Raw genomic sequence first — 22,246 nt, 5'->3', positions numbered from 1 at the left:
CTCCAGATTGACTGGGTCGGACCACTCACTAAGACCTCTAGAGGAAATAAATATTTTCTCACGGTAACCTGCGCGTTTACCAAATGGGTAGAATGTCTACCAGCCCCTAATGACACAGCACAAATCACTGCTATGTTGTTAATGAATCATGTATTTTCAAGGTTTGGACTTCCCCTTAGGGTGAACTCAGACCAAGGTACACACTTCACAGGTGAAGTAATGAAGGAACTGTGGAAGACGCTAGGCGTCAAAGCCAACTTCCATATTGGCTACCACCCACAGGCTTCAGGCCAGGTTGAGAGAGCAAACAGGACTGTGGTGAGTATTTTGAAAAAATACGTAGCCGCAAACCACAAGGACTGGGACGTGAAACTCCCTCTGGTCCTCATGGCCATAAGGGCCACTCCACACACGTCGACTGGCATCGCTCCTTTCGAGATGATGACGGGTCGACAAATGACTCTCCCTCTGCACCTGCTGTACCAACCAGGCGATGCTGCCATGGCAACAGCCTACACCACACAACAATACATGAAAGACTTGGAAAGACATCTTAAAAACACTTTTGCTTTCGCACAGAAAAACCTGGAAAAATCAGCTGAAGGACGCAAAGCGTACTACGACCAAAAGGCCTCTTACGAGGAACTCCAAGTGGGAGACAGGGTCTGGTACTACACGTTTGCACCCAAAACTGGGAGAGTAGAGTCCGGGACCGGAACTCTCGCCCGTAAGCTGATGCCCAGATGGACTGGACCCCATCTGATAACCGACAAAGTGTCTCCAATTATCTACCAGATAAAAATCAGTAAAGGCCAAAAAGAGCCAACTGTTAAATGGGTACACCGTAACCAGGTTAAACAACACAAGGCATGCAATAACTCCTTAGGAGACAAAGACATCACAAAATCTGACCTCGTGGGAACAAGGGTCATCCAAGCTGAAGATAACTAATGGATAATAAAATTAACCATAGTTTAAACTCACAGGACCTACCCTTGATAAAACGGGACAGCGTGACTGAAATCTGGCAACCAGGGTGAGGAGAGGCAGTGAAACGATGTTTCTAGATGCTTAGTCACTACTCTTGTCGGTGTTGGAACGTTGTTTAGTTGATTTTGGTTGTTTCTGAGGTAAGAATGAATCTTGTGTGTAGTTAAGTTAGAGACTAGGAAGCCTTTAACCATGCCAACATGCAGTTCATTCACTAAATTGCAATCTTTGCGGAGTCAATGTATATTATTGCTACTTTGAGTACCATAATCTACATTGATCTCACAACGCTTAAGCCGAACCTACTCGAACAATTCTATTCGGGGGGATAGCTAATTCTTTTTGATAAGTCTCGCCATAGACTTCCAAAACATTTATGGGAAAACCAAACACCCAATCTCAAGTCGTTCGTCTACAAAGACAACAGACAATTACACCAAACTATATTTTACCATGTAAAGCTAACTTAAACCAAGTTAGAAATGGAAAAATAGTTTGGAACACTTTTCTATAGGCATAAACCCCTGTAGTACCCCTTTTCAGCATTCTCCACCCCTTAACTGGTAGTTGTAGCTATTCCCAACCATAATAGCATACACACCAGATGCATATAGTTTAAGGCCTTATGTAAAATCCCCTTCATAAGCCCACCTTAAACCACATAATTGCATGACACATTGAACCAGAACGGCACAGGCTGGACGTCGCTGGAGACAACCTTCGCTGGAGGCGACCTGCAATCCTGACGTTGGTCTCAACTCTTCATCCAGTGGCCGCTTCTTCAGTTCAATCCAAGGGTACCCCTCTGTATGCTGATTAATCAACACTTCCAATCGCTGTGGATTTACCGTTGTGGATTATATGACTTTTTCCAATGGATTACAGACTCTGTTTCCAAGGGGTTAAAGCATTGCTACAATGGGATTATCGAGACGATATGGGATTATAATCAACACAATGGAATACCAAGAACATTGTGGAATTACCTTGACTTTGTTTCCTTGCTGGATTACTTCTGACTTTAGTCTTCCTTGAAGGATTACTTCTGACTTTGGTCTTCCTTGCTGGATTATATCAAGCTCAAGGACATTTGAAGGTCTAAGTTCACGGTTGGAATTCATCCCCATGGACAGGTGATGATTTCCAAAGGGGGGACTGTAGTGAACCAGATAACCTCAAATCTACCAGATGGACAGAGACTGTTATTTTCATTGATCTGAATAAGTCTGAACCATCTGATGAACTTTCTTTCTTGAATTAATCAAGCAGAAAAGACAATTCTTTATAATCATTACTGTCTTACAAATGTTTTGATAATCAAATTGTGTTAGTTCACTCAATGCTTTACAGGTTGAAAAGAACTACTAATTTTTATTTTACATAAACAGTAAGTAATGATTTTTGTTCCTCATTCAGAGAAGAAATCACCTGAATATGCCTTTCTTGATTTTCTGTCTGAAATGAGCAAGCTGTCGTAAGTATGTTAAAGGTTGGTTTTCGGTCAGCTAAAATGTTTACCGAGAAAAATGTCATGTTTTACTATTTGAAAAGATTACAAAGTGTGAGACTCCACGAAGTCTGCTGTTGCTGCAATAATCTTTTCTGTATGTTGTAAACAATCCTTGACTTATGATAACATCTTACGTCACAAATCCACTCCTCTTTCTGGTCCTTCCACGAATCAGAAAGCTCTAAACTGAACAGGAAGTCGACCCAAATAAAATGTGGCACTTCCCAGTTCATGTAGGATTTTCAGAATTCCAAGAGAATGAGAGCTGACAACAGATTGAGAGTTCTGGAGAATGTGAGAGTTCCAAGATTGAGAATGCAGTCGGTTCTGAAAGCTTCAGAGCAATGAAGGATCCAGAGGTTTTTGGGGATTATAATTCTGTTTTGAGCTAATCAACGCACGACTTTCTGAAGGTTTGGTAGCTCTCGACGGAGACGCTGAAACGAGTCAGAAAGGAACTACATCCAACGCTGATTCATCGTCAACAGGTAGATGGTTCTATTTTGACCAAGTGTACCGTGAGAAGCTGAGATCGGACGGAGCGTGCAACTTCTGGTTAAACAGATTAAATCTCCCTCACATATTCCTCTGTAAGATAAATCTCAATTTACTCTTAAACTCACCTCTCTCTCATAAAACAGTACAGATATTTTTAGAAATGTCTGAAGCAAAGTCCTCAAATCACCGCCGAGTGATTTGAAGTTCATTTTCTGTGAAACTGTCTGTTATTATTTTCATATTTTGCCAAATTAATGTAAATGTTTGATGTTAAACTTTGATTTTGAAAATAAATGATTCCATTCATTTGAGGGGTCAAAGATAAATAACGTCTCTCGTTCACATTTCTGTTAAATTCAATGCACGGCATTTACAGTCAGAAAAATGAAGAACTCGTGAATATTGTATGCATATATAATTCATATATTTGTCATACAACAAGTGACACGTACCTCACGTGACTCACTACATATATATATATATATATATATATATATATATATATATATAAAGAAAAAGAAAAAGAAGGTTTAGAATTGTTATGGCAGAAACACATCTCAGTAAAGTTGGGACAGTACCAAGTTTCCCACTGTGAAGTGTCCTCTCTTCTTTTAACAACAGCCTGTTAGGACCTGAGGAGACCCAAACCCAGTTGCTGGAGATTTTGGAGGGGAATGTTGTCTTGATCTTGTCTGATGTAGGTTCAGTTCAGTTGTGTTTTTATTTTCCATTTCATGACGCTCCAAATGTTTTCTGTTGGTGAGAGGTCTGGACTTGTAACAGATGCAGAACGAGCTTCAGCAATCTCTTGCTTTGATATGCAAGAAAAGGACGTCATCTGCGTGGGAACATCTGGTTTTCTAAAACCTGTATTTACTTTTCTGCATTGATGTTGTCTTTCCAGATGTGTAAGCTGACAATGCCATAGGCACTAAAGCACCCCCATACCGTCAGAGAAGCTGGCTTTTGATCTGTGCACTGAAAACAGGCCAGATGGTCTATATATTTTAGTACAAAGCACATGGCAACCATGGTTTTTGAAAAATATTTCAAATTTTGATTTGTTTGACTACTGAACAGCTTTCCGTTTTATATAATATTTTAAATGCAGTTTTTGCAGACTGCTGTACATCTACCCATTTATACTTCTGAGAAATTCAGCTTCTCTGTAGTATTTTTATATCCAGTCATCTTACTGATCTGTTACCAATTAACCCAATTCATTGCATTCCTTCAGCTGTTTCTTATTCATACCACTTACTTTTACAACTTCTTACTGACCCTGTTTCATCTTTTTGTGATGTTTTACTACTATAAATTTTACAATTACCTTGTTTATTTCCCCAAAATAGTGTGATTTCTTAGTATAAACCAGGGCTATTCAACTGGGGGCCAAATCAGGCCCACAGGTGAACTCAGTTCATGGTTTCATTTTTAAATAAAACTAGATTTTAAACCATAAAACAAACTTACTTAATGACAATAACTGCTGGATGTCTGGCCCCTGAGTTCTTGGCTTTCAGTAACTGTGGCCCCCTGAGCAATTTAGTTGAATAGCACTGGTATAACTATGTTTATGTTCCACTGTGAATAAAATATTGACTTGATATTTGCAAATCATTGTATTCTGTTTTGTTTACTTCTTACACAAAGTCCCAACTTTTTCAGAATTGGTGTTTTAAATCTTTATGTGTGTTGTGTGTACTGTCAGGTAACCTTGCTCCACCTTGTTGTTTATGTTTAGGTGTTGGGGCTGCCAGCATGGGCAAACTGACCTTCATGGTTGGTGGACTGGAGGAGGAGTACAATGCTGCACAGGAGCTGCTCAGCTGTATGGGAGCCAATGTTGTTTACTGCGGACAAGTTGGCACTGGACAGGTGAAAGGAGATGCACAGACACTTAGACAAACTAACTTGCAAACATCATCCATTTCCTTTACTCGCTTTTCCTTTCTGAGTCACAATTTGCTTCGATGTAGACTGTCGTAACGCGGCTGCCCGAAACTTACCATCAAGTAAATAAAAGGGAATTAAAGTCACAAAACGTTCCCCATTCTCTGCCGTCTTTTTCAAAAATGGTGTAGCTGAGTTGAGGCCACTTTTTTCCTCCGCCGGTCAGAGCCACTAAATCGAGTTGATTTGGTTTACTGGAGCTCCGTTTGAATTCTGTCATCAGCCAAAAAACAAGGAAACGACTGCGTCTCCTCATAGTAGCATTGTGCTACCATTTTAATGGATGAATTTCTTTTAAAGTAAATAAAAATAAATTATGCGATTGCAAGGTTTTAAAATGGTGGGTTTGATTCCTGTGAAGGAGACACTCATGATTGATGTACTCTCTGGCCAATCAATGTCCTGCAATCTGCTGACATCAGATTTGCAGCTCAACCTGTCTCATTCAGAACCTCAGCCGTGTAGGTTCTTGTGGGGACCGCCCAATTTAAAGACTCTGCAACCTGGGCCAGACCGACCTAGGCTGAGCTAAGACAATATAAAAGGGCCAATAGAGACAAACTGAATAAACAGCCCTGATAAACATGATACACACAATAATTTCTGCTTTAGATATTTTTATTTGGAAATTAAATTGTTAGGAATATTAGCTGATCTACATGGTTGGGGTGAAGCACACTGCATTGCACTGTAACAATGAGCCTAGTAGCGCTAAACCCTTTCTCAGAAGTTTTTTATTTTTTTGGATTTTTTTATTGATAGTACAGTCACTGCAGTTCCCTTACAAAACAGTACTTGTTTCCTGAAAAAATAATGCCGCTACACAGAAGGAAGGCGAGTGATACTGATAATTTATTGTTCATACACAAATGTTACTGCCCATTTTTTTACTTAATTGCTGAAAATTGTGCTTGTGGACTTTTTTTTATTAATAAAATTGATCAGATGTTTTCCTCTCATGGATTGTGCATGTTTAAATCAATACAAAACAAAAATTATTACATCCTTACTTTACATCATTCACTCATACAAGTTTATGACCGACTAACAACTAGCATTGCTATTAGTTGCCATGTAGTCTATATCATAGAACTAATGTTTCAATATTTTGAAGCTTTATTAAAACACCAAATATAAACCTAATTATTTCAAAATATGCATTTTATGTTAATATAAAGCACTGCTTATGCTTTCTTTGGACCGGGAAGTTCAAAAATGTACGACTCGGCTATCCTTTCTGTGACGTTCCATCGTTCTACTCTTACTACTGGTTGTTTTAGAGTCAACACTTAAAACATCTTTTAATGTATTGTGAGTTTTTTTATTAATGATTTTTAAGCCACATCCAATTAAATTTAAGTGATGTCCTTCTCTCTGTTTTAAATCCTCCAGGCAGTAAAGCTCTGTAACAATATGCTGCTGGCCATTGGGATGATTGGGACAGCAGAGACCATGAACCTTGGCATCAGGTACTCAAAGCAAATGCTTGCTAACATGCTAGTTACCTGCTATGTTAAAGGCAAAACTATGCTACACCAGCAGCTTTGTCTACATAGTAAAGTTGTTTTATCTGAATGTACAATTTGGGCTTTTTTATACACTCCTCGAATGCAAGACATTACAGGTGCTGGCCATAGAATTAGAATATCATGAAAAAGTTTATTTATTTCAGTAATTCCATTCAAAAAGTGAAACTTGTATTACATTACACACAGACTGATACAAACCGGATTCCAAAAAAGTTGGGACACTAAACAAATTGTGAATAAAAACTGAATGCAATGATGTGGAGATGGCAAATGTCAATATTTTATTCGTAATATAACATAGATGACAGATCAAAAGTTTAATCTGAGTAAATGTAACATTTTAAAGGAAAAATATGTTGATTCAAAATTTCACAGTATCAACAAATCCCAAAAAAGTTGGGGCAAGTAGCAACAAGCGGCTGGAAAAAGGAAATTGAGCATATAACAAACAGCTGGAAGACCAATTAACACTAATTAGGTCAATTGACAACGATTGGGTATAAAAAGAGCTTCTCAGAGTGTCAGTGTCTCTCAGAAGCCAAGATGGTAAGAGGATCACCAATTCCACCATTGTTGCGCAGAAAGATAGTGCAGCAATACCAGAATGGTGTTACCCAGCGTAAAATAGCAAAGACTTTTAATTTATCATCATCAACCATGCATAACATCATCAAAAGATTCAGAGAATCTGGAACAATCACTGTGCGTAAGGGTCAAGGCCGTAAAACTCTACTGGATGCTCGTGATCTCTGGGCCCTTAAACGTCACTGCACCTCAAACAGGAATGCCACTGTCAAGGAAATAACAGAATGGGCTCAGGAATACTTCCAGAAAGCATTGTCAGTGAACACAATCCACCGTGCCATCCGCCGTTGCCAACTGAAACTCTACAGTGCAAAGAGGAAGCCATTTCTAAACAAGCTCAGACATTTGCACTGGGCCAGGGGTCATTTAAAATGGAGTGTGACCAAATGGAAGACTGTTCTGTGGTCGGATGAGTCACGATTTGAAGTTCTTTATGGAACACTGGGACGCCATGTCATCTGGACCAGAGAGGACAAGGATAGCCCAAGTTGTTATCAACGCTCTGTTCAGAAGCCTCCATCACTGATGGTATGGGGTTGCATGAGCAATTGTGGCATGGGCAGCTTGAATGTCTGGAAAGGCACCATTAATGCAGAGAACTATGCTCAGGTTCTAGAACAACATATGCTCCCATCTAGATGTCATCTATTTCAGGGAAGACCCTGCATTTTTCAACACGATAATGCCAGACCACATTCTGCAGCAATCACAACATCATGGCTACGTAGGAGAAGGATCCGGGTACTGAAATGGCCAGCCTGCAGTCCAGATCTTTCACCTATAGAGAACATTTGGCGCATCATAAAGAGGAAGGTGCGACAAAGAAGGCCCAAGACGATTGAACAGTTAGAGGCCTGTAATAGACATGAATGGGAGAGCATTCCTATTTCTAAACTTGAGAAACTGGTCTCCTCTGTCACCAGACGTCTTTTGAGTGTTGTAAGAAGGGGGGATGCCACACAGTGGTAAAAATGGACTTATCCCAACTTTTTTAGGATTTGTTGACGCCATGAAATTTGGGAACAACAGATTTTTCCCTTAAAATGATACATTCTCTCAGTTTAAACTTTTGATCTGTGATTTGTGTTCCATTCTGAATAAAATATTAGATGTTGGCACCTCCACATCATTGCATTCAGTTTTTATTCGCAATTTGTTTAGTGTCCCAACTTTTTTGGAATCCGGTTTGTATATTTCAAATGTTTGTTTTTTTATGGTGATGATTATAACCAACAACTAATGAAAACCTCAAATTCAGTATTTCAGAAAATTAGAATATTGTGAAAAGGTTCAATATTGAAGACACCTGGTGCCACACTCTAATCAGATAATTAACTCAAAACACCTGCAAAGGCCTTTAAATGGTCTCTCAGTCTAGTTCTGTAGGCTACGCAATCATGGGGAAGACTGCTGACTTGACATTATCCAAAATATGACCAATGACACCTTGCACAAGTAGGACAAGACACAAAAGGTTATTGCTAAAGAGGCTGGCTGTTCACAGATCTCTGTGTCAAGTACATTAATAGAGAGGTGAAGGGAAGGAAACGATGTGGTAGAAAAAAAGTGTACAAGCAATAAGGATAACCACACCCTGGAAAGGATTGTGAAACAAAACTTATTCCAAAATGTGGGGGAGATTCACAAAGAGTGGACTGCAGCTGGAGTCAGTGCTTCAAGAACCACCATGCACAGGCGTATGCAAGACAAGGGGTTCAGCTGTGACATTCCTTGTGTCAAGCCACTCTTGATCAAGAGACAGTGTCTGAAGCATCTCACCTGGGACTGCTGCTGAGAGGTCCAAAGTTATGTTCTCTGATGAAAGTAAATTTTGCATTTCCTTTGGAAATCTGGAGGAAAACCAGAGTCTGGAGGAAGAGAGGAGAGGCACAGAATCCATGTTGCTTGAGGTCTAGTGTTAAGTTTACATAGTCATTAATGGTTTGGGGGGCCATATCATCTGCTGGTGTTGGTCCACTGTGTTTTTTGAGGTCCAAGGTCAACGCAGCCATCTACCAGGAAGATAGTGCGCTTCATGCTTCCTGCTGCTGACCAACTTTATGGAGATGCAGATTTTGTTTTTCAACAGGGCTTGGCACCTGCACACAGTGCCAAAGTTACCAGTACTTGGTTTAAGGACCATAGTATCCCTGTTCTCAATTGGCCAGCAAACTCACCTGACCTTAACCCCATAGAAATCTATGAGGTATTGTGAAAAGAAGATGTGATACACCAGACTCAACAATTCAGAAGAGCTGAAGGCCACTATCAGAGCAATCTGGGCTCTCATCACACCTGAGCAGTGCCACAGACTGATCGACTCCATGCCACACTGCATTGCTGCAGTAATCCAGGCAAAACGAGCCCCAACTAAGTACTGAGTGCTGTACATGCTCATACTTTTCATGTTCATACTTCTCAGTTGGCCAACATTTCTAAAAATCCTTTTTTTTTTTATTGGTCTTAGTTAATATTATAATTTTCTGAGATACTGAATTTGGTGTTTTCATTAGTTGTCAGTTATAATCATCAACATTTAAAGAAATAAACATTTGAAATATATCAGTCTGTGTGTAATGAATGAATATAATATACGTTTCACTTTTTGAATGGAATTACTGAAATAAATCAACTTTTTCATGATATTCTAATTTTATGACCAGCACCTGTATATGGTATTGTCTCTGTCTGTCCATTCATAAGTAAACTTTCTTTTGTCCAGCCCATAACTTCTGATACACATTTGCATCATCACTAGATGAAGTATCACATACACTTTTAATCACCCCAGCTCCATGGTCAAAGTCGCAAATAAAGGTAAAATGTTATACAGGTCCTTCTCAAAAAATTAGCATATTGTGATAAAGGTCATTATTTTCCATAATGTAATGATAAAAATGAAACTTTCATATATTTCAGATTCATTGCACACCAACTGAAATATTTCAGGTCTTTAATTGTTTTAATACTGATGATTATGGCATACAGCTCATGAAAACCCAAAATGCCTGTCCCAAAAAATTAGCATATTTCATCCCACCAATGAAAGACAAGTGTTTTTAATACAAAAAACGCCAACCTTCAAATAATCATGTTCAGTTATGCACTCAATACTTGGTCGGGAATCCTTTTGCATGTATGACTGCTTCAGTGCGGCGTGGCATGGAGGCAATCAGCCTGTGGCACTGCTGAGGTGTTATGGAGGCCCAGGATGCTTCGATAGCAGCCTTAAGCTCATCCAGAGTGTTGTGTCTTGTGTCTCTCAACTTTGTCTTCACAATATCCCACAGGTTCTCTATGGGGTTCAGGTCAGGAGAGTTGGCAGGCCAATTGAGCACAGTAATACCATGGTCAGTAAACCATTTACCAGTGGTTTTGGCACTGTGAGCAGGTGCCAGGTTGTGCTGAAAAATGAAATCTTCATCTCCATAAAGCTTTTCAGCAGATGGAAGCATGAAGTGCTCCAAAATCTCCTGATAGCTAGCTGCATTGACCCTGCCCTTGATAAAACACAGTGGACCAACACCAGCAGCTGACATGGCACCCCAGACCATCACTGACTGTGGGTGCTTCACTCTGGACTTCTGGCATTTTGGCATTTCCTTCTCCCCAGTCTTCCTTCAGACTCAGTCCACTGCTTCCGCAGGTCTCCCAAGGTCTGGAATCGGCCCTTCTCCACAATCCTCTTCAGGGTCCGGTCACCTCTTCTCGTTGTGCAGCGTTTTCTGCCACACTTTTCCCTTCCCACAGACTTCCCACTGAGGTGCCTTGATACAGCACTCTGGGAACAGCCTATTCGTTCAGCAATTTCTTCCTGTGTCTTGCCCTCTTGCTTGAGGGTGTCAATGATGGCCTTCTGGACAGCAGTCAGGTCAGCAGTCTTACCCATGATTGCAGTTTTGAGTAATGAACAAGGCTGGGAGTTTTTAAAAGCCTCAGGAATCTTTTGCAGGTGTTTAGAGTTACGTCATTGATTCAGATGGTTAGGTTAATGGCTTGTTTAGAGAACCTTTTCATGATATGCTAATTTTTTGGGACAGTCATTTTGGGTTTTCATGAGCTGTATGCCATAATCATCAGTATTAAAACAATTAAAGACCTGAAATATTTCAGTTGGTGTGCAATGAATCTGAAATATATGAAAGTTTCATTTTTATCATTACATTATGGAAATAATGACCTTTATCACAATATGCTAATTTTTTGAGAAGGACCTGTACAAGATCTTTGCTTGTCCATGTTATTGCTATAGACTGCTATAGTTTATGAGTGTATAATGTTCCATGTATGGTGCTCTTGGTTAGAATAAGTTCTAACATTTGACGCATCGAGTCATGTATGGGAATTGCCAACCTAAATGAAATCTGTTTTGAGGTCACTGCCATTTAGCATTAGTTCAGATGTGAAGTTTCCCTTAGACATAGCTGTCACTATAAAAAGCAGCGACTTTACCAGGCTTGAAACCATAAACTGCAACTTACTTCTTCCGTAAATGATTTGAAATGTGTTCCTGTGTGCGAGTGTGTAGTTTATGGAAGTGCAAAGGGGTCAGCCCCTCCTCGAGTCAGAGGTGCCTCTGTTAGAGTAAGATGAATGAGTGGGGTAGAAACCTCAGTCATTTTTACATCTGCTGATTGAGCTTGTATCCTGCCACATAACACCTCTTCAAAATCCTATTAGTCGGTGTGCCTCATCCTTACAGCATCTTGACCAGGTGGTTAGGGGTGATAGGAAAATAAATTCCTAAAACCACCAAAATAACTATAAAATTATACAAGTACTTTTTTATTTGAGTGTATTTTTATGTAATATTCCCTATTAGGTAGTAAGGATTCTGGACGCAAATGTCACACAGCAAGTGTGATGGTTATTCCTCAACTGGATGAGGTATGGAATTTATATTCCACTATATTTATGCATTTCCCTTGTCAGTAATAGATTTTTTTTTTCTTCTCACTGTTGCTCCGTTAAGTGTTTTAATGGGTTTTACAATGTCAAATTGTATGTGCTTCCAGTTTTGTGCATGTGTGAGTGTGAATGAATTGCTCTTTGCACAGTGCAGCTGTGTTAGTGCGCCTGATTTATCTGTGCTGAGACGGAGGAAGAAAATTGGCATGAGCAGTCAAGACATAAATCCCCTCACTAGGCCTCTGAAATATGGAGGCATTAAGTGAACAACACAGATTTACACATCGCCACAGTCTTTGAAGCCACACACACACACACACACAGGAGAAGATGCTGATTTACAATGAGAAACATTAAAAATATCAGTTTTTTTTATCTGTACAAGTTCTCACAGTGCTTTCATTCAAATCTATTCCTGTAGAAAAATACTCCCTACTGCATGCTATCACTTTGAATGGGAATTAGCTTTTTTTTTTCTTTTTTTTTTTGTGGCTAGACTGACCCTTGTACATTTTTGATGGTGCAAACATGCATTTGTGTGTGTGTGTGTGGGGGGGGGGGGGGGTGTACGTCTTCCTTCTCAAGCATCTCTTGGGCTTTATTAGAGGGCTTGACAAAGTCTGTCATCATTTCAAGAGAATTCGCATCCGTAAATCTCCCATGCTGCATTGCGGCCCAGCTCCTTATGCACAGAGAAATACGCAAATGTACATGCGCACGCACGCACATGCAGTCTAACACAAAAGAAACCAAGCATTCACAACCAATTTACAGAAAATTGGCTACAACATTTTATCATACTAGGCCTGTGCCTGATAGAGCTGCCCTTTCTTTAAGTGTATGTATGAATGTGTGTGTGTGTGTGGTGGTGGGCGGGGGGGGGGGGGGGTCCTTACCTGCACAAGCTGGCAGACACAAACAGGCGCACACACATCGTGCACAGTTCTGTTCATGAAGCTAATTTGTTGATCTCAGATGGAAGCGCTGGCTGTCTCCAGCAGAGCGTGACGCTCTCTTAGTGCAAGGAATGGCCTAGCATGACAATTATGAACACACGTCTATACACACACACACACACTTTCCAAGGGCTATATGCAAACCATAGTTTTTTGCATTCTTTTTTTTTTTCTTGCTTTGGATTTATTTTTTTCTTGTTTTATATTTTACTTGATTTAGTTATTTGTTCTGTCTCAGACTGCAGGCTTCCTCCTAGTGTTTCCAAAAGCAGAATGGGAGAAAGATCTTTCAGTTATCAGGCTCCGCTCTTGTGGAACCAACATCCAGTTTCTGTCCATGAGGCTGACACATTGTCCAGTTTTAAGACTGGACTTAAGACTTTCCTTTTTGATAAATCCTATAATTAGGGTTGGCTTGTTACGCTGCCTTAAGCTTAGACTACTGGAGGACAAATTGATCTCATTTCCTTAAATTAATTGTTAAAATTGAACAGTTTTCACTGTTGACACTATTTCTATCTTAACATGTGATTCTTGACCTGCCATTGTGTATCTGTTCCTCTCAAACCCAGCCGGTCAAAGCAGATGGATGCTTGTCCTGAGCCTGGTTCTGCTAAAGGTTTCTTCTTCATGAGGGAGTTTTTCCTTTCCACTGTCGCCTTCATGCTTGTTCAAGATGAGAGTTCTGTGATAGAGTTGAACTCAAAGCAGTCTGCTCCTCAGATAAATAATGTTAAATTAATATTTTTAAATATGAATGTTTCTGTTCAGTGCCCTGAGATGACTTCTGTTGTGACTTGGCGCTTTTGTAGTGAGATAGGTCGGTTAGCTTCGTTTAGCTTCGGAGCTCCACTACACGTTATAATATCTAGACTAGTTCAAGTACCTGATATTATACTTAATTTAAACGGGTTCTCTCTTTTTCGAGCTACTTGACAGATATGTGACAGAGATACTGTGTGGGAGATGGTTTAATCAGTGACGTGAGACGTTAATTTTCTTTGATCCATCAAAATGAATGTGGTCATTTATTAACAGAATCAAAATTTAACATCAAACATTGTACACATGATTATTCTGATTGAAGCAATAACACAGCTTAACTAATTACAACAGACATTTATGAAAATATCTGGATGATTTACTGGCAAGGTAGAAGAGTTTTAAAGATGGGAAATGAGGGAGTTTAAATGGAGAGAAAAGATGTGTGAGGGAAAATGTGTCGACGAAGAACGGCACCCTCCATCCGAACCCAGCTCTACCTCGGTACACTTCGGTAGTGGAAATCGACTCTTTACCTTGTAGAAGATGTCTCCACTGGTACGGAGTTCCATTTAACGCTACCTTTCCAGCGTCTCCGTAGGAACAGCTGAGAATCGTCCGAAGTAGTGACGGTACTTTGTTCAACACCACGCTCACCTCACGGGTGGACTCACATGAGCTGTGAGTCCGTCAGAGGTTCCACTCAGATGTGGAAGATTCCATAATCCCCACGAGACTCGGAAGAACTTCGGATCATGTCTGGAACTTTTTGTTCTCTCCAGCAACTTTTCTGTTCGGTTCTGCTCTCCGAACTGAACTGCACTGCTTGGAACTAGCAAGTGTCGACATTTAAAGAGTTCTGTTTCCGGTTCATTTGGGAAGTCCTGATTGGCTGAAAGAGCCAATCAGGGGTGTGGTTTTAGTGACGTAAGAGGTCACTAGAAGTCAGAAAAACAGAAAAATGTTTTTGAAACAGACAGAGAAATGTTTAGGCGAGATGGGAGGAAACAGGTGCCAGCTTCTCTATTTACGTCTGAGAGGATTTAAAAACATGACAGTTCGTTCCAACAAACTTGTTTGCGTTTGTCTCCGACTTTTGACCGACATCACAACTTGCTCATTTCAGACAGAAGATCAAGAAAATGAATAATTACTCTGTAACAGACATTAACTAGATTTCTACTTTGAATGAGGATTAAAAATCATTAATACTGTTTCACAGTTGATTTAAAATAAGTAGTTCACTTCAACATTTAAAAATGATTTGAACTAAACACACTTTTGATTATCAAGATATTGTAAAATAGTAATGATAAGAAAAAAGAGAGTGTTCTTTCAATTGATCAGTGCAGGACACTTAGAAAGTCTCTGGATGAACTTAATTTTGTGTTTCTGGACTCAAATCAATGAAATAACAGTTCTTGTCCCAGGAAGGCCCTCAGGGCCAGATTTTGACCTGAGGCTTAGTTCACTACACTTTATAAATAAACTGAATTGACTTGAATTGTCTGTTTTGTAACTGATATTTCTTATTTTGCCAACAAATGTGCTAAATCTAAAATAAGCTATAGGAAATAATTTTGAGGAGCAGCTGTGTTCTAGATGATGCACACGACAATAAAAAGAAGACATAACATGAGAAAGATGACTGAGATAGAAGAGAGCATTTGCAGATATGTTTTTTTTATGTTATCACTCATTCAATAAGGCACATGTTTGCTTATTTGTTCACTTTAGGAGGAACAATGTCAAATCGTGTTGCTGCCTGACATATGACTAGATCAAACATCTTCTCTTTTAGGAACTTCAATGAAGTGTGAGCATATGTAGCGATAAAGATTAAACGTTGGCGATAAACATGCTTATTGTCTCTATAAGTGGGATAGTAAATGCTTGTCTGTGTATATGTGCTCGTTAGCTCTTTAATGAAATAATAAACGGGGAACGGGTTGGTTTTCCTCTCATCTGGCATCCAATGAGGATGAAAAGCTAATCGTGATGAAACAGACGTTTAATATCTGCACAGCAAATGAACTCCACCTGCTAAGCGCTCCGAGCACATAAACACACAAACGTCCTCCTCTCTTCTTTCCATCTGTAGCTCCATCTCTCTCTTTTTAACGTGCGCCGTGTTTGTTTCACTGTTCGGGTCTGTTTATCCATGTCAGTCTTGTTAAAGCGTGACATGTCCTCTTCTCTACGCAAATTACCGCAGGCGAAGAGCAACACCACTGCGTCAGCTAATAACCACAGCTGAGTGTGTGTGTGTGTGAGGATCATGACGAGAACTTCATTGATTTATCGTTAACGGAGGACAACAGCTCCCCGTCAGCGTCTCTCGTCGCTATAACAAACGATCTGTGTGCTCGGACGCGTTTTATTGTAGCTCAGCCAGTAACCTTTTCAGCTGCTGACCCAGAACGCAGGGAGGGGCCCCCTGCTAGTGTGTGTGTGTATATGATAGTTTGGGGGGGGGGGGGGGCATTTGCGATGTCAAACATATGTCCCCAAGAGTCCTCAGACAGGGAGGTGTCAGGGTAGATGGTGAAGGTGGGGAAGAGCAGAGGAGAAACAGGATGGCGAGACATGCGTACAGGAATAAACTGAAAAAGCTAAGTGTAATTGCCTTTTTCTTTTTTTTTTTTACAAATTTGCCACTGATGCCACATTTCCAAAACTGCTGGTTAAACAATTAGGGAGTCTGAGGACACATAAGCATTGAAGGAAGGAGGGAAAAGACACAAAGAAAATAAAAGCAATCCCTATTCTTAATTAGTTAGTAGACAGCTAATAAAGCTGTGGTAGTAATGGCTGAATGAAAGCCAGGAGGAAAAAGAGACGGGGAGGGCTGCTGATTTTCAGGGACCTATGATGGCTTAGTCGTCATACTGAGAGCAGAATAGGCCTTTAAGTAACAATAAACTAAAACAGCTAGGACTTGATGTGGTTGGCTTTACGGTGGCCTTTTATATCATTAATTTACGAAAGCTGTACCGCACAAGCACATTTGAATGCCTGACACAGGCGCTATAGTTACACCCTCCCTGCTGTAATGGTTGGCACTCGTTCACTCCTAGCTTTTGTCTGTTTTGTCCCTTTCTTCATCTCATTAGCTTTTTTTTTTTCTCCATACAGCACTGAGATTTTGCTCCCTTGCATATGAAATGTAGGTTTTTGCAAAATGGAGCAGAGCACAAGTGCACCTCAAAATGTGACAGTAGGGTTTATGGTTCCCCTGTGCTGTTTAGCCACTTCTCCTCCTCCACTTTCTCAGAAGAGAGGACGATGAAGGATAGCCCTGATGCTGAACATCAATACTGCATTAGCCAGCATTACAAAGGCTTCAGCCATTAACACTGAGGAATGATCACAGCCAGGCTTAAAGTTCAACAGGGGTCACTAGCATCACCAGGCGCTGCTAACCCAATCTTTTCTTGCATTTCTTCTTTGTAGACTTAAAAATGAACATCGTAATCTCAGCCCTGTCTGTCCCAATTCCTCAAAACCCTGTTCTGTTTTCTATTTATCTATCTTTATCTTTTTATATTTGCCAACTACTCTATACCGTTTGTAGAAGAAATAGTATTTTCAGTCTTCCGAGTGTATGTTCACCACCTGAAATTGGCAAATTTTCCTCAGATTAATCAAAAATTTACTTTTATTTAAGTAAAAAGATCAAAGTTTCAATCGATTAAACTGTTCTTGTCTTTCTTGTTCTCCTCTCTTCAGACTGGGTTTGGACCCCAAACTGCTTTCAAAGATCCTGAACATGTCCTCAGGTCGTTGCTGGTCCAGCGACACATATAACCCAGTCCCAGGTGTAATGGAGGGGGTCCCTTCTGCCAACAACTACCAGGGTGGCTTTGGGACAATGCTAATGGCCAAAGTAAGGTCTCTCCTAGTTTCAAGTTTTGTTTTCCTTTTATGATTCTGTGTCATGGCTTTATTTTTTTAATTTTTATGGTAGTCATTCATTTTATACACTCGTCGAAAGGTGGACATTTTATGGTAAAGCCTCCATCTGTATATGCATATGTACATAAACATTCTCTTATCCTGCTCATTACTTCTGTTCTACTCAAGATAATTTAACAAAACTTGGTACACATTTGTACCACCACTTGTGTCACATAACCTTTTCATCACTTCAACTCTAAGGTCAAGGCCATAAATTAAGGTCAAAATTTATACAAGATCTTTGCTTGTCCAGGCCTTTGCTATAGATTGCTGTATAATAGCTTGTAAAAAAGGGCATATAATGTGCCGTATGCTTCGTTGTTTTCATTGTACTTTATCATAAAGCAGAAAAGGTACTACATGCAAAACAAATGAACAAACATTTCTTTTTAAATTTGACAATAATATTATCGTTTATCGCAATAATTTTTGAGACAATTAATCGCCAAGCAAAATGTGTTATCCTGACAGGCCTGGTTCTAACTGTAGGTCTGGTCACCCTATGGGATGCTGTTAAATTCCCTTTCCAAGTCTACCAAATGCATGTAGGGGTCATAAAACTCAAACACACCCAGTTTGAAGGTGTCTTTGTTTTCTTTACCTAACAGCAGCAGTTGTAATTTTATTAAATTTAGAGGCTAACTTCATGAGGGAACTTTTCAAACTTTGTCTTGGAAAACACAATGAATGTTTGGAAATTTTAAGTTTATCCAAAACTGATGTTTTAATCTCTCTTTATGACTAAATGGATCACCAACCAAATGATTTTGCCTCTAATTTATGATTTGTTTAATTTAAAATTGCTATATTGTTTTGCTAAGGTGACCTTTCTGCTCACCATGATCCAGTCTTGGTTTGTCTTAAGGGAACAAAAGTAATGTTTCTGCTCATGTACTAAAATATGAAATTATAAAGAATGATTACATGACTGTTTTCTCTTGCTCTCTTTTCATGTCACTGTCTAAAGGATCTTGGTTTGGCCCAAAACACTGCCACCAACACAAAGACCCCCATCCCTCTGGGATCCCTTGCCCACCAGATCTACCGAATCATGTGCTCACGCGGCTACGCTAACAAGGATTTCTCATCCGTCTTCCAGTTTCTGCGCGAAGAGGAAGGCCAGTGAAAGGAGGGGGGAGGATGGCTGACAATGTTGCTATCATAGACTATTACACACACCTCAGAACCACACACCCCAGTGTCCCTTATCCCAATATGCTCAGGAGAGACTAAGGCCCTGCTCTGAAGCACAGATCTGCAGTCCAATTATCATAATGTATTTTTACACATGTACCCTTGTGGCTTTAGGTGAATTTGTGGTGGTGCTTTTATCTTAAAGGAAATAAAGCAGTTCTTTATTCCAGTTTGCATTGAAAAGCCAAATACAGAGGTATGACTAGGAGCTGCAGGTTTACATACAACTTTGCAACTAAAACATTGTTTTTTTTTTTTGAAGGGGCTGATGAAAATAAAATGCATAAATGTAAAAAGTTTTGCTTGTTTTTGTCAGAACTGTGCTAAATACCTGTTACCTAGATTACTTAAAGCTGTCCCTGCCATTAGTTTTGAAGATATAAAGAAGAGTGTTTAGAGAAGACCATGCTATTTTTATTCTAATGCCCATATTTACAGCACCGCCAGCAAGGTGACCAAAGCTGCCCACAGTTGAGGCTCAAAGTTTACTGACTTGTTTTCATGCCTGTTTAGGCAGAACGATGATGCCATTCTGTTACTTACATTCCTTTTTGTTAAGAAACATCATCTCATTTGTTTAATTGTTTAACATTTAATTTTAATTAAATTTACATTAGTCTGGGTACTTCAGTAAAGGTCCCTTTTCTCTTGACCAGTAATGCTGTGAGAAAAATATCTAGCTATTTTTGTAAAGTACACATTGCAGTGCAATGTTGCAAAGCCATTTTGATAAAGTCTATTTGAACTTACCTCTTTTCTCTGCTACGTCTGCTTATTGAGCCACCTGAGTGTTATTTTTATGACCAATAATGTTTATGCTGTAAACTACAAAACTTTATTGTGTAGCACCTTCTGTGGTCCAGTTTCATATATTTTCATATATTCTGTGACTTACATCAATGTAAAACGAGTTAGGACTGTTTTTTTCCCCTATTTGGATAAACTGTCTTATATATTTCATATTGTTGTCTAGCACTGAAAAAAATAAACAATCCCTTTTTTAACAAAACGCATTAATGATGTCAAAACCTTATTTATTTTTCATAAATTACATTCTACAGTGTACAGTGAAAGGACGACTTATCAAAGTCTATCCACCAGTTTTCTTTATCTACTTCTCCTTTCCAGATCACTGGTCCATCTGATGTTTGAACTCTATCATGTTACAGTGAGCCTGTTAAATCTGACTCTGAAGGTGTTTCTCCCTGGCATCAGGCTGTGTTGTTGTTTTTCTTTCAGTTACTCACCTCCACCACAGTGAGCAAACTCCCACAAGATATTCCTAGCCCCCATGCTACCAAGCGTGAATTATGGGCGCGACTTCTGGTGCAGACCAGAACCGGCGTTTGTTTATGAGCGAACAGTACGAGCTAATGTACTTTGTCCAAGCATTGTGGATTTAATTTAAACGTGGGAACACCACCTAGACAATATAATCATACCATTGCCTGCTGAGGACGAGGGATGGAGGACGACCTGAAGAAGTGGCTGCAGATTACATCTAGCATATTTAGCTACTTCATTAACTCAGTTGCTTCCGAGGGTGAAACGATGAACAACCTGAAAAACTGAGGCATGTCAGTATTTACACACATTGGTCAGCTGTGTTTTGTTAAAAGAGGTGGGACACGATCTTATTTACCTTAAAGCAGGCAATGAGCTCAGCCAAAGCTTTAAAGTCCTCCATCACCGAGTTTGGGTTGATTGCAGAGAAAATTGTAATACTGAAAACGAACAAATACTATAATGCTGTGACCTTTATCATCACTTTACCATCACTCTACTAGATCTCTATAGAATAATCAGAGTTTTATCACATTCATACACCAATGGGACATACATCGGAGGCGAGGGGTTCAGTGTCTTGCCCAGGGACACTTTGGCATGTGACTGCTGGTGGAATCGAACCCCCAACTCTTGCATTGGAGGACGACTGCTCTAACCACTCAGCCACAGCTGCCCCACACAAAGAGCACATGCAGCGTTTTGGGTGGTCTCTTCAAGTTCACATTTTTCATCCACGTTCTTCTGAATTCCTCATCTGTAGGTAGGCGAAGGGAAACCATACCTCTTCACAGGAACACTCTGTTTTGGGTCCATGTTCAAAATTCTGTTGTTTTAGCCACTGATTTAGTTTGGTCTGTTTGTTGGTGTCAAACCCCGGTCCAGGGGCCTTTCTGGGTGGAGTTTGCATGTTCTCTCTGTGCATGCGTGGGTTTTCTCCGGGTACTCCGATTTCCTCCCACAGTCCAAAAACATGCATGTTAGGCTGATTGGTAACTCTAAATTGTCCCTAGGTGTGAGTGAGAGAGTGAATGGTTGTTTGTCTCGTTTGTCTCTATGTGGCCCTGTGATGGACTGGAGACCTGTCCAGGGTGTACCCCGCCCCTCGCACAGTGATTGCTGGACATGGGCACCAGCGACCCCCGTGACCCAAAATGGAACAAGCCGGTAAAGATAATGGATGGATGAATGGATGTTTGTTGGTGCAGCCACGAACAACACAACAGGCACCTGAACTCAGCACGGCTATTTCAGTAAACTTTAGGGTTGTTAAATAAATGGAAACAAAACAAAAACAGTGTTTTATCTGCTAAACTGAATGCAAATAACTTTCAAATAAACTGCGGTCCATGCTCCGCTACCATGGATAACCAATACTGCTACTTCACCACTTGCTCTTGCCGAAATCGAATGCTTCTCCCCTCCCTCTCCGCTTTGCTTTGCTGCTCTGTCTGTCTGTGAAACTGCTTGTGAACCTCTCTTGCATATCTTCCAAACTATAGTTATGGACTTGTTTTGATCAGTTGGTCCTTCAACTCAATTTACAACATTTCTTCAAAGCTAAGACAAGCTTTAGGCGAGCTGATTTGCCCTGTTGGCATGCACGCAGCTGGATATCTCATCGACTTGGAAAACTTGATGATGTGTCTATCTCTGCTTCCATTTGTGGATTTTAAGGATGCATATTTAATTGGATTTTGATAACTGGTTCCTGCTTTTTGGATTCGGCTGGTTGCTGGTTTTATCAATCAATCAAGGAAGTCGTTGGCAGCAAATTTGGACCCGATCCCGCTGCTTGCCTTCTTGATGGCTTGGTTCGTGCCTTAAGTACCCAGACTCGAATGCTTTGGGCAGAATTGATCAGATCTTGAGGATTTTACTCAGTCACGTTCCATTGGTGTGGCCATGTAATTTGGACATTTCGGAACCGAGTGGACCAACACAGACTCAAGGTAGATGCCATTAAGTTCTGCCTGTCCCCAAAACAACTGTGTGTTTATCTGAATTTGGCTCCCTTGGCTGGCCATGAAGGCCATCTTATCTGAATTTGCCTGGAGAAAATGTGATCTGACGCTCACCACCCCCTCCCTAAGGAATTTCCAACTGATAACCAGATGAAA

At 40.1% G+C, this 22,246-nt stretch overlaps 1 protein-coding gene across 1 annotated transcript in view; it reads left to right on the top strand.

Moving 5' to 3' along the window:
* The window catches only part of LOC119425249 (3-hydroxyisobutyrate dehydrogenase, mitochondrial), a 49,863-nt gene extending 30,753 nt beyond the window's left edge, over positions 1 to 19,110 (top strand). Inside the window, exons 5-8 of the mRNA XM_037692774.1 lie at positions 4,743 to 4,876; positions 6,344 to 6,420; positions 17,421 to 17,577; positions 18,616 to 19,110. Of these exons, the coding sequence (XP_037548702.1) occupies positions 4,743 to 4,876; positions 6,344 to 6,420; positions 17,421 to 17,577; positions 18,616 to 18,774 (527 nt within the window). The 3' untranslated portion in view covers positions 18,775 to 19,110. The remainder of the gene's footprint in view (positions 1 to 4,742; positions 4,877 to 6,343; positions 6,421 to 17,420; positions 17,578 to 18,615) is intronic.
* The last annotated feature ends 3,136 nt before the right edge of the window (positions 19,111 to 22,246 follow it).

This window comes from Nematolebias whitei, chromosome 19 (genome assembly GCF_014905685.2).
Source record: "Nematolebias whitei isolate Nwh7 chromosome 19, NemWhi1, whole genome shotgun sequence".
Lineage (NCBI taxonomy): Eukaryota > Metazoa > Chordata > Actinopteri > Cyprinodontiformes > Rivulidae > Nematolebias > Nematolebias whitei.
The sequence above is the reverse complement of the archived record's forward strand: the minus strand, read 5'-3'. Positions and strand labels throughout refer to the sequence as shown.